Raw genomic sequence first — 16,520 nt, 5'->3', positions numbered from 1 at the left:
GTAGGCATGTAGGCATCTAGCCATGTAGGCATGTAGGCATCTAGGCATCTAGACATCTAGGCATCTAGGCATCTAAGCATCTAGGCATCTAGCCATCTAGGCATCTAGGCATCTAGGCATCTAGCCATGTAGGCATGTAGGCATGTAGGAATGTAGGCATGTAGGCATGTAGGCATCCAGGCATGTAGTCATGTAGTCATGTAGGCGTTGTAGGCATGTAGGCGTGTAGGCGTGCATCACGTAGGTATGTAGGCATGTAGGCATGTAGGCATTGTAGGCATGTAGGCTTGTAGGCATCTAGCCATGTAGGCATGTAGGCATCTAGGCATCTAGGCATCTAGATATCTAGGCATCTAGGCATCTAGGCATCTAGGCATCTAGCCATGTAGGCATGTAGGCATGTAGGCATGCAATCTCCAAGTTGATCTCACGATAAATTTTCAAACTTTCTGCAGCATTTGAATTCACCTGGCGCCGCGTCACGATTTGGCACTCCCCCAGGGAGAACAGTCTATAAAGTGTCGGAGCCAGAGCAGGAAGTACAAAACGAGGAAATTTTCGTCTTGTTTTCACAGACATCTCATGTTATTTTGAACAGGGGCTGGTATTTCCGTGTTCCAATTTGATAATGAGCAGCGGTGGCAGCTCTTCTTTATCTCCTTATCTTTAAGTGGAGACGCAGACAAGTACGAAACGTGTTCTGCGCTTCTCTAAGTCTCTCTCAGACTTACTCACCCACTTGCACACCTTCATCTACCTCTTCGTCATCTCCTAATTTTATTGAAAAATCTGATTACGCGGCGGCGGCCGCAGGAACGTGTGTTCCTGAACCTTGAGCACCTGAATTTTTTGAAAGCTCAAAATACCACGGATTTTATTTCAAATTTGTGTAAATGTGCAGTTGAAAATTTTTTTTTTTTTGAAAACAGCTAATTTTTTAAAATTAAATTATTGAGATGAAATGTGCAAATAAATTCAAATTGGAATTTTTTTAAATCTCAATTTTATAGAAAATTTTGGCGGCATTTTTTTTAACTTTCGAAAAATTAAAATGTATATTTTTTTCAAATAAAAAAAAAGGAAATTTAATTTTGGATTTTTAAATAGTTTTAAACAGGTTTGGCGCAAAACTCAAATTTCCATCACTGGAAAAATGTGTTAGCGCAATTTAAACATTTAATTTTTTTCAAGAAAAGGAATTTTAAGTTCGAACAAAAAAAAAACTTTCGGCGCGTAAAAATAATCTTTAAAATTTAATGTTTTTAAAATTGGCGCAAACTATTGAGAAATTACAAAAAAAACGAGATTTTCAACTTTCACATTAAAAAATTAAAATGGATGCAAGTTTAATCTTTTCTCAATGGTAAAGCATTCTTAGAAATTCAAATTTTTTGGTTTTCCAAAAAAAATTGCTGCCAATTATTAAATCTAATTTATTAGTAAATTTGCTTATTCAAGTTTAAGTTTTTTTTTTAAATTTCCCGCAAAATTTTTTTTTTTTTTTTTACTTTGAAAAACTTTATAAATTAAATTTTTTTAAATTATTTGCTTCAAAATCAAAAAAGAAAACATGCAATCGTAATGTTTTCAATTGTTTGAATTTATTAAATTTGCCTTTTCTAACGTCTATTTTCAGAAAAATTAAAGGAAAATCAAACAAAATTTTAAGACATTAAAAAATATTTCGAACGGGGATTTTGGTACTTTTAAAAATAAATTTTTGAAAGATTCTAAACATTCAAGCATTCAAAGATTAATCCAGGTGTGGGCTGATATTCCAAAATTCCAATAAATATCTAGTGTGCTTCTTAATCCCTTGTTGCTCATTTCTTAGTTACAGCTTATAACTGGGAACGTTCCACGTTTTTTTTCCATTTATTTTGGTCTCTCAAATTGTAATGTGATCTTCGAGTTGCAATTTTTGCTAAATTTCAGCTGTTTTTCAGACAAATAATGTTCAATGAATTTTTGTACAAAGTGGAACAAATGGAAGAGGATGATGGGGAACAAAGGGGTTAGTGAATTCGAGTTTTGAAATAAAAATCGTTGCCTACGCCTACTTTGTGCCTACCTGCTAGTTTTTGATGTTTTAGTGTTTTAGTTTTCAATAAAAAACGATCATCAAAAAAACGATATCAAAAAACAAAATGTTCACCCAAAAATTGTAAAGTCGAAAAATTCGACATTCAAAAATTTTTAAAAATATCGGAAAATAAATTTTCAATAAATTTTAAATTTGATTTTTCGACTGAATGTTTGAAAAATTAAAAAAAAAATTTAAATTAATTTTTTTTAATTTTTAAAAGTCGCATTTTTCGATTATTTCAATTTTATTTCAAAAAAAAATTAGAAATCCAAATTTTTTGATTTCTCAATTTCTCGGTAGGCAGGTAGACAGGCAGATAAGCCCGTAGCTATAAGTAGGAACTAGGCATAAGGTTGAGTAACAAATTTTTCAACCCAAAAATTGGAAAGTCGAAAAATTCGACATTTCTAATTAAAAAAAAAGTTTTTAAATATCGATAAATTAAATTTAAAACCTAAAAAAAAATTATAATATCGATTTTTCAATTATTTTAAAATTAAATATTTAAATTTCAAATAATTGAAAACCCGATTTTCAAAAAAAACCGAAAATTCCAAATTTCCAATTGAGAAAAAATTTAAATTTTCGAAAATAAATTAGATTTTCTCTGCAAAAGCCAAAAAAATTGAAAAAAAAATTGAAAAAAAAATTACTCTCAGAAATTCGAAATTCAGAAAGTTTAGCAGGCAGATAGGCACGTAGGCATAAGCCTGCCTAACGACTTGATTTTCGCATTAATCTACTTTCAAACCTGTCTACCTTCATGCCTACCTACCGCCTATTTTCTGATTTTTTTTACTTTGGCATACGTAGTAACTAAAAACTATTCCAGGAAACCTGGAAAATGTCGGGTGCCACTAATCGCTAAAAAAGTTTAAATTTTTTTAGTTTCATTTTCAAATTAATTCTTTGATCTCAAGTTCTTAGAAAGGCACAAGGAAACAGAAAAGCACATGCGTACCCGGAAATATGTAATCTAGGTGGAACTCCTTCAATCAGCTCATTTTTCATTCCAGCCAAATCCGACAAAGCTGGCGATCAAAGAATGGCGATTTATGTGAATCACTCGTTTCAAGTCTCTCAAGGAGATCGATATCGATTTGTGAGTTTTTGGCTCATTTTTGGTATTGTAAAAAACCACAAAGAACGAATTATTTCCCGATGTTCAGCCAAAAGTTCGGTAAATAGCCAAAATTTTTAAAAAGTTTTTTTTTTTTCAATTTTGTCAGTCAGGGATACAAACAGGGGTGCGCCGGAATTGCCGGAAATATGAATTTGATACATTTTGTAGACTTAGGAGCCTAAAAATGCATTTTAATGAACAATCTCTCGAGCTCAAAATGGCCATTTTCTTTTAAAAAAAGACTTACCGAATACTAAATAAACAAAAACAAGGTGAAATTTTTTCAAATTCCTAAATTTAATAGGTTTGAAAATTGCCGAAAAATTTCCGGAAATCGGCAATTTCGGCAATTTCAGCAATTGCCGGAATCGCCGATGGCCAAAAAAATTCCAAAACTGCATTCAATAATTTTAAAACCATTTTTATTTTGCATTTTCATCTTGAAAAATTCCAAAATTTCAGCCATCCAACCAGTTTGGGTACGGACTTTCCAACTGCTCTCCGTATTTTCTTCAAGATTTCACACATGTTCTCAACAGATATATGCAGCTGGAAGCCTATTGTGATGCTGTTGATGATTTGACTGGAGCCCTGCCAAAAACAGGACTTGCTCCGAATGAGCCCGACCTGTTTCAGGCGCTTTTTTTCCCAAGAAGTATAGCGCCGAGAACACCGGTAAGTATCGAAAAAATTAAAAAAAAAAACTGTAAAATTTTGAATTTGCGCCAAAAGTTTCGAAAATAGTTCCAAAATTAAAAAAAAAAAAGGATTTTGAAAATTATATTTGCACTACGAAATTTTTCATAAATTGAAAATTCAGTTATCTGCGAATTTCTTTGTTATTCAGACTCAGAAAAATTATTGGCACTTGAAAATCCGACCTAACACGTAGGCATATAGGCATATAGGCGTATAGACGTATAGGCGTATAGGCATGTAAGCATGTAGGCATGTATGCATATAGGCATGTAGGCATGTAGGCATGTAAGCATGTAGACATGTGGGCATGTAGGCATGTAGGCATGTAGGCATGTAGGCATGCAGACATGTAGGCATGCAGGCATGTAGGAATGTAGGAATGTAGGCATGCAGGCATGTAGGCATGTATGTATGTAGGCATGTAGGCGTGTAGGCATGTAAATTTTTCTGATAATGTTTCTGAATTGCTTAAAATAAATTTTAAAAACTACTTTTTGAAAAGATTTAAATTTCCAATTTCCGTCAAAGTTTAGCCCGAATTTTATTTTGAAATATTGTATTTCACGAAAACATTTGGAAATTACAATTCGAATTGTTTTTTTGTTGTTGAAAAACTGGTAGGCATCGATTAGGTCGCATTCAGGCAGGCAGGTAGTAATTTTCTTCGAAACATCACACCACGAATTTCAGATGAATCCAGTAGCCTCGACCCAAATGACCGAGGAAACCCTCTCGGCCATGTGGTTCCGTCTCGTGGCTCACTATTTCGAGTGGCTTGCTGGAATCTCTGAACTACAATACCTAAGTGACCAGGACAAGTTGCGTCTGGCAGTGTGCCAACTTTGCAAGGTTGTCTGCTTTTCCGTCGTTTATGCGAACTATCATTTCAAAAATGACGAGAACGACGATTTGCTGTTTTTTGGCTCAGGCTTCTACTGGGATCCGGCGAGGGGAAATGATCCATTGTGAGTTTTGTTAGTAGGGATTTTGTTTTAAAATTTTAAGATTGTTTTTAAGGTGTTTGAAATGATCAAAAAGCATTGTGAAACTTCACAAAAAAATTGGATTTAAAAAAAATTATAGTAAATTCCTATCATATTTTTGGTAGTCGACCAAAAATCAATTTTTTTTTTCTACAAATTTTATGTCTGAATAATTAAATTTAAACATTATAAAGCTGAAAACCTGCAGGAATGCTCTATAACTCTTTAGAAAACACGTCGAAACTTTCAGAAAAATTGGCAAATATTTGGCGGAAAATTTCGAAAAATCTAAACATTTTTGCGCGGTTTTTCATTATGATATTGTAAGTTTAGACTACTATAAATAAGGTTTATTATTTCAGAATGGATGATTATTGCCAAGAAATGAAGAGAATTGTGAACCAAGTTGTATATCCTTTGCGGAAAGTTGGCATGGTGAAGGAAGAGTTTGTACTTGTCAAGTTGATTCTTCTTTTTGATTGTAGTGAGTTTTCAGAAGGAAAATATTTTATTTGGTAGCTTTAGTTTAGACTAGTTTATTCCAAAATTTAAAGGATTGTAAACTTGATCTGATATGTATATATATATATATATATGTATATTTTTTTAAGATATCATTTTTTACATTTTTGTTTAATGCTCGATAAAATTGCTTCCAAAGTGGATTTTGGCAGATTTTAAATTATTTTCATAGTTCTAAAGGGTAGTGGATTTATCTGGAAATTTTAAAAACTCGTTGAAAAAATCGGAAAAAAATATAAAAAAATCTTACTTGAAAAATTGCAGTTTTTTCAGAATTTTTTTTCAGTGCACTTTCTACTAATTTTGTTGCTTCGAAAGTTGTTTTATTATGCGTTTAATAGTTGTAAAAATTTTTAAGGATATTAAAACGATCTGAACAATTTTTGAAATTTTTTAAATCTATGTAATACTACTAGAACAGCTTTAATTTTAAAGACGGAGTAGCGCCAGTGGGGATTTTATCTAAATTCACTTATAATGATCCAAAGCGATCGAATATCATGATATAACACTTTAAAAATTTCTAGATTTTTCAAAAGTTCCGGTCAAAGTTTTGGCAAAATGCCAAAATTTTGAAAAAAAAATGAGAGTAATTGTCACTTTTTGACAGTAAATTAAACTTTTTCAATAAATTTTTTGAAAAGTTTTATCATAATGTTTGGTCATTTTCGCACCATATGAGTATTTTTAAACACTTTCCCCATTGGTAAATGCGTTAAAAATAAATGAAAAAGTGGAATGAAACAATTAGAGACCGAGCAACTTTAACTACCTAAAAAGCTCACAATTTTTCAGCAAGTCTGATGGGCCTCTCTGACGAAGGTCTCGAGTTCACCAGATCCATGTGCAACAAGTACCGTACTACCTTATCTCAGTACGTCAGATGTCATATTGAAGAGCTTGCCGATACGGAAGGCTGGAGCCAAAATGAGATAGACAGATGCTCAATGGACCGAATCAAAAACTTATTGGATTTGCCAATTGGTGTCGAGGTACATAAAGACTATGTTGAATTCTAGAAATTGGGCAATCGGCTACAGAAATCTTAGAAAATTATCAAAGAACGTGGTGTCAGAGCGTCCCATTTTGGTTTGATCTACGTAGATCTACAAAAAATGCGGGAGAAGAGACGCAGAGTTCTTAGCTGATTTTGCACGGTTAAAAACGTGTTGACACCACATTTTTTCGGGCAACAAATTCCCGCATTTTTTGTAGATCAAACCGTAATGGGACAGCCTGGCACCAAGTGGTAGTAGAAAGCTACCAATCTCCAACAAAAAGCTTGGGAATTGGGTGCAAAACACATATCATTTTTTTTTGCTAAAAGCAACCAGCCAACTGAAAATGTTGGGCAGAAAGTTGATAAAATACGATAGAAAATTGTAAATCTGAGTTGGGAAGTTGGCAATCCGCGCCAGAAAGTTAGCAGCAAAACTCAGCAGAACTATGTCGGCTGCTCGGCATTTGGCTCCAGCTTCTTGTTCAAGTTTGGCCCGAAAAATATTAACTTGGATCAAAAGTTGACTAAACTTTGGCTAAATTTGGGCAAAAAGTGGGCAAGACTGTGGCAAAATTTGGATTCAGGCGATATCAAAGTTTAACCCAAGTTTCACCCAACTCTTGCCAAACTTTGGCCCAAGTTTGAAACGAAACAAGAAAAGTTTGGGCCAACGTTTGGCAAGAGTTGGGTGAAACTTGGGTTAAACTTTGATATCGCCTGAATCCAAAGCTTGCCAAAGTCTTGCCCAACGTTTGCCCAAGTTTAGCCAAAGTTTAGTCAACTTTTGATCCAAGTTAATATTTTTCGGGCCAAACTTGGACAAGGAGCTACAACAAAATGCCAAGTGCACAGCTGTAGTTCAATTTTTCCTAATTTAAACCCTCCAATTTTTAGAAGCTCGGAAAACTGGACGACGACAGTCTAGCTGAAATGGTGGAGAGCAACTACGGCGGGATGCGTGGCACACTTCAACAACAAATTCATACCGAGTCGAGGAAAGTTCGAAATCGCTGATCCTGAAGTTTTTGAGATTTTTGAAGTACTTTTTAATACTTTTTTGTACATAATATAAATCTTTAATTTTCCTTTTTTTTGTCGTCCTCCATTTTTACCACCAAAAAAATGTCCCATTACGGTGTGATCTTCAAAAAATGCGGGAATTTTTCCCTCGAAAAAATGTGACGTCAACACGTTTTAACCATGCAAAATCAGTTGATAAGTCTGCATCTAAATTCCCGCGATTCTAGTAGATTTACGTAGATCACTCCGACACCACGTGCCAAAATTTTTTTATAAGTTTTTTGAATTGCGTGTGAAGTAAAAAAAAACCTCAACGTGGGTAGTCCAAGTGCGCCCCCGTATTGAAAAAAAATACACGACAAAATCTCGCTGCTTTGCATGAGTAAGTCCACATTTTACAACTTGGAGCCACATGTGGTATGCTCTTAATTGAAGAATTCCTTCTGAAGTGGTAGTGCCACGTCATCTTCAAGTGTTGGCAGAAGTAGTAGTAGTAGTACGAAGTTCGAAGTGATTCCAAAATCTTTTTTTTTTTTTTTTTCAAAAATCTTCTGTTCTCTAATACTAGGTATATTAGGTGCTTTTCGATGCCCTATGTAGACAAATCAATGGGAAAAGCATCAATTTCTGAAGGCAGTAATTCTCAAAATCTTCTGTTCTCTAAATATTAGGTGCTTTTCGATGCCCTATGTAGACAAATCAATGGGAAAATTGTCAATTTCTGAAGGCTTTTTTTTTTGAAAAGAAGAAGTTCAAAGTTACTACCAAGATCTGCTACAGTAGTCCTTGTTTTCTTGGAACTAGACAACAAGAACTCTCCAGGGGTAATGTTGTTTGAGAACTTTTTTTGAGAATAATTGGATTTTGTTGGTCAGATTCTAAGAAAACAAACAAAATAATGAAGTTCCATTGAACTCTACATAGAAGCATGCGCCTTCAAACGGTATACGGTAACTCAAAAAAAGCATGTAGGCATGTAGGCATGTAGGCATGTAGGCATATAGGCATGTATTTTTTTTCGATTTTTCAGTGAAAATCGAAAAATCGAAAAACCCCCAAATTTTCGATTTTTCGATTTTCAAAAACCGAAAAATCGAAAAAAAAATGTTCAGAAAATTAACCATAAAATATGACTTTTTAATCTAATTTTGTTTATATTTTTAAAGAAAAAACATACAAATTTCTTCGAAAAAGAAGAATAATGCCCAAAATATCAAGCTTATTTTCGAAAAATCGAAAAAACGAAAAAACGAAAAACGAAATTTTTCCATTTTTCCATTTTCACAATATCAGAAAAATCAAAAAACCGACATCCTTGGTAGGCATGTAGGCATGTAGGCATGTAGGCATGTAGGCATGTAGGCATGTAGGCATGCAGTCAGGCGCGTTTTCTCGAAATTCCAAAAATGGTCCATGATCTTCGGACACTTGTTGCTTTCAGATTTATTTCCATTTTGTGTCAGTTCAGCGGCGGCTCTAATTAGTTTTGTATTAAAAATCAAATTGTTTTTTCTTTCTTGCACGTCATTTTCCCCCCACTTTTCACATTTCGTTTTCTTCTGAGCCAATAATAGATATTCCCAGAAAAGATGGTGTGTTGAAACAAAAACAAATTTACCCGTGTTTTCGACTTTCTGTTGCAAAACTTGTGGGCGATGAGGCGGGGTGGAAATGGCTCGTGATAGATCCGGCCGGTCTTCTAGAACACATTTTGGACTGATGACATGGTGGTGACGCCACTTTTGGGGTTCTAAGGTGACCAGACATGACATTTTACTCGGAACGTGGGGGTGTTCAATGATGCGGGGAAACTTTGAATATGAAAATAATGCGTGTTAGTGTGAGATTTGTATTATTTCAAATTACTAAAAACTTCATAATAGGTAGGCACGTCTTCATGTGTTCATGCCTAGGCGCCTGCCTTATAACTAGGATGAGGCCTACCTCTTTGTTGCATATCTTGTACCTAGGTGTCTACATCATACCTATGTCAGGTGTCTGCCTCCTACCTAGCTGCCAACCTACGGTGGTGCTTAGGTGCCTACATCAAACCTAGGTGCTTACCTCATATCTAGCCGGCTGCCTCGTACCTAGGTGCCTGCCTCACATCTAGCTGCCTACTTCAAACCTAAGTGTCTTCTTCATACCTAGGCGCCTGCCGCATACCTGAGTGCCTACTTAAATCCTAGATGTCCACATTATTAATGGGTGCCTACCTCATACCTAGTTACCAATTACCTTCCATAATTGCCTGCCTTATACCTAGGTGCCTACCTCGTACCTAGGTGCCTACCTCATACCTAGGTTCCTTCCTTACATCTAACTGCCTACTCCAAATCTAAGTGTCTACTTCACACCTAAGTGCCTACCTCATACTTAGGTGCCTACCTCACATCTAGCTGCCTACTTTGCATACTTCAAACCTGAGTTTCTGCTTCATACCTAGACGCTTAGCCCATACCTCGGTGCCTATCTCCTACCTAGGTGCCTACTTAAATCCCAGTTTAATGAAAAATTCTCGAAATAGAAAAAAAAGAAACGTCTAGACTTTATTGCGCTACTATTATTTTAAAACGGTTGATCACCAAATTTATATTTGATTTGATATTTGATAGAGTATGCGGTCAGAAAATATTATATCAAAAAAGCAGAAATTCTTCCCTTGGCACTTACCTCATACCTTTCTCGTACCTAGGTGCTTACCTCATAGCTAGGTGAATACCTCATACCTAGCTACGTACCTCATATCTAGACGCCTACCTCATACCTAGATGCCTACCTCAAACCCCGGTGCAATTTAACACCCCCAATCTTTGAACATAGCTCCGCTGATCACCACATATCCGGAGCACATAACACCCAAATTGTGCAAAAAGAGCCCCTCGCGAGCCGTCACAAATCGGATAAAAACGTAATAATCTTTGTCGGTTCGTGTTTGTGCAGAGAACAATCAACACGCAAAATTGGACGGAAATTACCAAATTAGGCGTTGAAATATGATATATTTGTGTGTGTGTGTGTGTGTGTGTGTGTATATATGGGGGTGGAGGTGTACATTATAAAGTTTATAGATTTACACGTTTTCTTGAAAGGTTTAGAGATTATTCTGACCAACATGTAAATTGACGACACTTTTTGCTTTTTTTTTGAATGATGAAAACTCTGAAAAGTTTAGGCCAATTTGTGGTGTTTTATATTGAATTAAGACGGGCCTCTTGTAGAAATACGGGAGTCAAATGTAGATTTACGGTATGTTGTGTAGATTTACCGTAGTCTTGTGTAGATTTACGATGACCTTGTGTAGAAATACGGGGCTTAATGTGGGTTTACGGGTTCCCATGTAGATTTACAAGATACGTATGAGCAATAGTTTTTGTCAATTCACGGTAAATTTTATTTTATTTTGGTGATTTTATATAATCTGGAGTTAACATTTGAAAAATAAATACCATCACTTTTTGAACGTTTTCTCAGAAATTTCCTTATCATAATCTAGGATAAATCTTGTAATTATTATTTTGCAAAATAACAGGTATTCTGGTTACAAATTTTATGCATATCAGCCTGTCTTGTGCCTACAGGGCCAGGCACGTAGGTAGGCATGAAGACATGGTCAAATACCTAGACACGTAGCAAGGCACGATACAGGCATTTGGTCACGTAGGTATAAGGTAGGCACCTAGGTATGAGGTAGGCACCTAGGTATGAGATAGGCACCTAGCTATAAAGCAGGCACCCAGGTATGAGGTAGGTAGCTAGGTATGAGGTATTCACCTAGCTATAAAGCAGGCACCCAGGTATGAGGTAGGTATGAGGTAAGTGCCAAGGGAAGAATTTCTGCTTTTTTGATATAATATTTTCTGACCGCATACTCTATCAAATATCAAATCAAATATAAATTTGGTGATCAACCGTTTTGAAATAATAGTAGCGCAATAAAGTCTAGACGTTTCTTTTTTTTCTATTTCGAGAATTTTTCATTCGTCACTCGATTAAACATTGGTTTACAGAAATTGGGGTTGTTGTTCCAAGTAACTGAAAAACGAATGACTATAAAATGAAATCTATTCCGCAATGATCAATTTATATTAACAAGTTGGATTTAATGTTCCAAAATCATAGGATTTGTTTTCCATATTTGACTTTTTTTTTAACTTCTCTCATATATAGTTTACACATGTTCTTCAATATTACTATTTATGTGCTAAAACTGCAGTTTTTTATTTAAATTTTAAAACTTTAAGCATTTTGGCGGTATTTTCAAAATGTATATTTACATTTATTGTGAAGTTCCAATTTTAAAATTAAAAAAAATTGCGGCAGGAAGTTCAAATATTAATTTTTCAAAGATGTTAAAAAAAGCGGGAAATTAAAGTTCAATACATTTTTTTTTGGAAAATTCAATTCTAGATGTTACAACATTTTCAGTGAAAAGTTAAAATTTCAAATGTTCAACAATATTTGTAGGAACATTTGAAAATTCAAAATATTATTTTAAAACATTTTTTAGCAATTTTGGCAAAAACTCATTAATTTTTAAATTAAAAAAAATTTAACGATAAAAATTTTAAACTAAAATAAAAATTTTTCCGCAAATGAGTTTTCAAAAAAAAATGGTTTAAGAAAAAGCTTTAAATTTTTAAAATTAAGAACTTGTAAATTTAATTTTTTTGTTGTTGTTTAGACTATTGTTGACCCCTAGCTTATTTTTAGACTATAAATTCAGTTACACTTACAGTAAGTTTTCGCCCAATTTCACCAGTGATTCCGAAAACTGGAAAAACTAATTCTAGTTATTGGGGCGTTTGTTTCCTATTTATGCTTTTCCTGGCAATAATTCTCATTTAAAATTGCGTTCGGTTTTAATTTAGACTGGTGTTCATTTTCCGCCAAGTTCAAGTTTTTTCTAGGAAACTTCATAAGTTTGAAAGTCCGATAGGTTTAATTTTTGATTCAAAATTATATCATAGTCAACCTGATGGTCCTTAGAGATTTGGAAATCATTCGAAAAATTTGTTTTTGATGCCTGAATTTTCCATCAGCTTCCATCTTTATTTTTTAAGTTTAGATACTACTTATAAACCGACCCGCAAGATGTCTACCGCTCTAACTTTTTCCGGAAAGGAGCTAGCAAAATGTTTTAAATTTCAAAAATATAGAGAAAAAATCGAGCTATACTTTGTTAGTTGAAAATTTTTTGCTATTTTTTTTACTCTCAAAGTTATACCCATTTGAGCTTCAAGCAAAAATTGTTGCAAGTTCCTGTACTGTACTTTGAATTTTTAAATTGAAAGTAGATTTTATTGGTTACGTATGTTTCTATTAAAATTTGGACACAATAAAAAATAAAAAATAAAAAAACAAAAAACTAAATTTTAAAACTGGGAACACCGAGTCTTCAAAAGTTTTGGCAGTTTGTGACGAGACCCACATATAATCAAAATTAGTCCCGCATGATGTCAGCTGCTATAACTGTCTTCAAAGTAGAACTTACTTAATTTTGACAATTTGAAATGTCGCAAAAATAATTGTTTTTCGAACAACATGAAATTCAGTTGCACCTATTAATAAATCCAGACACATTTGAACAAAAAAAACAAATCAAATGTTATAGAATCGGAACACCAAATGTTCATATGTCCGAGACCCTATCATCATCATCATTTTCGCCGACATCACCTACACACTTAATCCAACTCCTCGTCAATTTCCCTTTTGTTGTGTGTGTGTGTGTGTGTGTGTGTGTCTAGGGGCATTAAACAATACTAAAACACCCCGGAAGAGTTTAGTACGTTTCTTGTTCAAATGTGCCAAGTTGTGATGACGTAGAAATGTTTAGATGACGTCACTCACACGTGGGTTCCCTGGATGTTTACCAGAGTTTAGGAATATGTGCCCCCATCAGGGCGTCTAAAATGAAAGTCAGTTTACCGTTCAAAACAAAACATGTTCTTTGAATAGATTTGCACAAAAAATTCAATACGTTAGTTTTTGCAACTATGCATGTTCAAGTCTCGTAAAAATGGTCTAGAAGGGAATTTTTGTAGGTAGCTGATAATTTTTACAATTTTTAGGAGTCGAATAATATTTTGGAAGCTTTTTGGAATTTGTTTCCCAAAACAAAAATCCAGAGCGTAAGTTTTTTTTTTCTTGTCGAATATAATTTTTTTTTATTTTTAAAATGTTTTTTTATTCAAATAATCTCAGAATTTTATTTTAAAAAAAATTTTTTTACTCTGAAGAGTGGAAAATTTTTCATTTTTCAAAAAAGTTAAATTTTTAACCCAAAAATCTAAATTATTTCAAAAAGTTAAAAATTTCCAAAAATATTACTCGAAAAGGAAAAAAATTGCCAAACGGCTTCTAAAGTGTTAATTCGATTTTATCCAGCAATTATTTTTTAACTTGCAAAACTAAACTGTAACTGTAACCTAATAAAACACTCCAAAAAACTTCAGATTTTTCATAATTTTCGGTCAAAGTTTGCCAAACTGACAAAATTTTTAAAAATATGAGTTTTTTTAGGAAATCCAGATGTTTTGACCTCTATAATGTTTTAATACAATTAATTAAAACAAAATTTAAGAATAAAAAATGCAAAAAAAAAAAAAAATTTTTTTTAGTCGACTTCCAAAATTTAGAGTGGCGAAAACTGAGTAATTATCACTTTTTGACAGAAAATAAAAAAATTTCAAAAAATGTTTGAAAAGTTTTATTTGATATTCGGTTATTTTGGAACCATCCACCTTTAATTTCTGAAAAAAATTATAAATTTTTTCACAAAAATTTTTTCTTTTTTTTTAAACTTTTTTTTTCAAAAATTAAAAGTTCCTAAAATCTCCCAGAACCCTTGTCTAACACATACAATGCTTGAAATTATCAAAATTAAAAAAAAAACCGCGTTCGAAGCTATAAGAACCTGCAAATCTGTGAACGTAAATTGACAACACATTTTGCTCACTTCGTGGATTTCCATGTTTTTTGAATGGCTAAAATCTATTTTTGATCTACCATTATTTATGACCAAAAATCCTTGTCAATTTATGCAAAAAAAGGTTCCATTTCAAATTTTGACCAAAAAAAATGTGCGTCACTCCCATTTTTCTCCACCCCCACCAAATTCTTCATATCTTCTTTTTTTTCGTCACCTCCCTCCATGCCTCCCCCACTTGGGTAAACTCCGCCCAGGTTTACACGCCTTCCTCCCAAAATCTGGATGTACATAAAAAGCTTCTGGGAAAGTATCTGCAAGTATTTTCCTTTCAGTGTTTTACTGCTTTTGTGGATTAAATTTCGAGCATGATTTCCATTACTAGATCTATTTTTTGTTTTTGTTTACTAGTTTTCTTTTAAAAAATTTTTTTTTCGTATACCTACATACGATCTCGTGAATCTACACAAGATCCCGTAAATCCACATATAATTTTTGTAAATTTACATTTAACATCTGTAAATCTACAAGTGGCCCTACAGGAGGTCATCGTAAATCTACATAACATCTAGTAAATCTACATATACAATCTCGTAAATCTACACAATCACCCGTAAACCTACATACATGTTTCGTTCATTTACCCTTAACTTCTGTAAATCTACAACTGACCCTACAGGACGTTATCGTAAATTTACATAAGATCACTAAACCTACATAACATCTAGTAAATCTACATATACAATCTCGTAAATCTACATAATCACCCGTAAATCTACATACATGTTTTGTACATTTACCCTTCACTTCTGTAAATCTATAACTCGTAAATTTAAAAATCGTAAATTTACATAAGGTACCGTAAATCTACATAAGATCTAGTAAATCTATATAAGATTTAGTAAATCTACATAACATCTGGTAATTCTACATACGATCTCGTAAATCTACACAAGGTATCGTAAATCCACATATAAATTCTGAAAATTTACATTTAACATCTGTAAATCTACAAGTGTCCCTACAGGAGGTCATCGTAAATTCATATGAGGTCCCGTAAATCTACATACGATCTCGTAAATCTACAAACGATCTCGTAAATCTACATGCTATCTCGTAAATCTACATACGATCTCGTAAATCTACAAACGATCTCGTAAATCTACAAACGATCTCGTAAATCTATATACAATCTCGTAAATCTACAAACGATCTCGTAAATCTACATATAATATCGTAAATCTACATACTATCTCGTAAATCTACATACGATCTCGTAAATCTACACAAGATCTCGTAAATACACTTTTTTTTTTAAATTTACATTTAACTTCTGTAAATTTACAAGTAACTCCGGTATCTCTACAAAATGTCATCGTAAATCTACATATGATGCCGTAAATTTACATCCTCAGTAAATCTACAATTGACTTTTGTAAATCTACAAATACCCCCGTATTTCTACACAAATGTCTCGTGAATCTACACTTTTCAAATATTTTCAAAAACTATCCCAAATCTTCCAAACTGCACCCCGTAGAAGTCTTGAAAAACTTCCAGATCAAAAATTTCAAAAAAAAAAACTCAAATCTTCGGTTGCTTAAATTTGATGTTCACATATAACTCGTTCAATATTCTATTCTTTTTGAGAAAGGGAATCTGAATTTGTTTACTGAAAAGTATATTTTTCATACCCTTGGAATTCGAAATTTAATAGTGTCTATGAACTTCTAATTTTCTATTTTCGAAAAGCGAATCGGCTCTTTTTCAGAACTTTTTAGTTAAATTTTGCTGTAATTTCCAGAATACACCAAATTTTTTCTATTGAGCCATTTACAATACTTCCGGTTGACCCCCCCCCCCATTGTTTTCTAGACCACCTGGAGGATTAAATTACCGGAGGCGCTAGTAAATTGAAGGAACGGGCGCAGAACAATTTTGCAGTGTCTAAAATTAAATTTTCACTTGTGGGAACCAAAAAAATCAGAGAACCTAGGTAGGTACGGCTGCCTACCGCCCGCCTGCCTTTCGCCTATTTGCCTATAGCTACGTGAGTAGATAGTCAGGCATGTAGGTAGAAGTTAGGCAGGCATTATTAGGTAAAAGAAAAGACAAATCAGGAAATTTAGGCAAAATAGGCACAGTAGGCAAGGTAG

At 33.6% G+C, this 16,520-nt stretch overlaps 1 protein-coding gene across 1 annotated transcript; it reads left to right on the top strand.

Moving 5' to 3' along the window:
• The first annotated feature begins 1,940 nt into the window (after positions 1-1,940).
• Y67D8B.2 (NR LBD domain-containing protein) lies at positions 1,941-7,496 on the top strand. Its single transcript, NM_067898.4, has 7 exons — positions 1,941-2,014; positions 3,103-3,188; positions 3,672-3,884; positions 4,599-4,873; positions 5,254-5,375; positions 6,209-6,405; positions 7,308-7,496. Exons 1-7 carry the CDS (start codon positions 1,954-1,956, stop codon positions 7,425-7,427), a joined length of 1,074 nt encoding a protein of 357 aa, NP_500299.2. The 5' UTR covers positions 1,941-1,953; the 3' UTR covers positions 7,428-7,496.
• The last annotated feature ends 9,024 nt before the right edge of the window (positions 7,497-16,520 follow it).

This window comes from Caenorhabditis elegans, chromosome IV (genome assembly GCF_000002985.6).
Source record: "Caenorhabditis elegans chromosome IV".
Taxonomy (NCBI): Eukaryota; Metazoa; Nematoda; class Chromadorea; order Rhabditida; family Rhabditidae; genus Caenorhabditis; species Caenorhabditis elegans.
The sequence above is the reverse complement of the archived record's forward strand: the minus strand, read 5'-3'. Positions and strand labels throughout refer to the sequence as shown.

Coding starts and splice junctions, on each gene's coding strand:
- Y67D8B.2 (NM_067898.4), top strand. CDS start 1,954: ATGTTCAATGAATTTTTGTACAAAGTGGAACAAATGGAAGAGGATGAT. Junction 4,874..5,253: donor GCGAGGGGAAATGATCCATT/GTGAGTTTTGTT, acceptor TTATTATTTCAG/AATGGATGATTATTGCCAAG. Junction 6,406..7,307: donor ATTTGCCAATTGGTGTCGAG/GTACATAAAGAC, acceptor TCCAATTTTTAG/AAGCTCGGAAAACTGGACGA.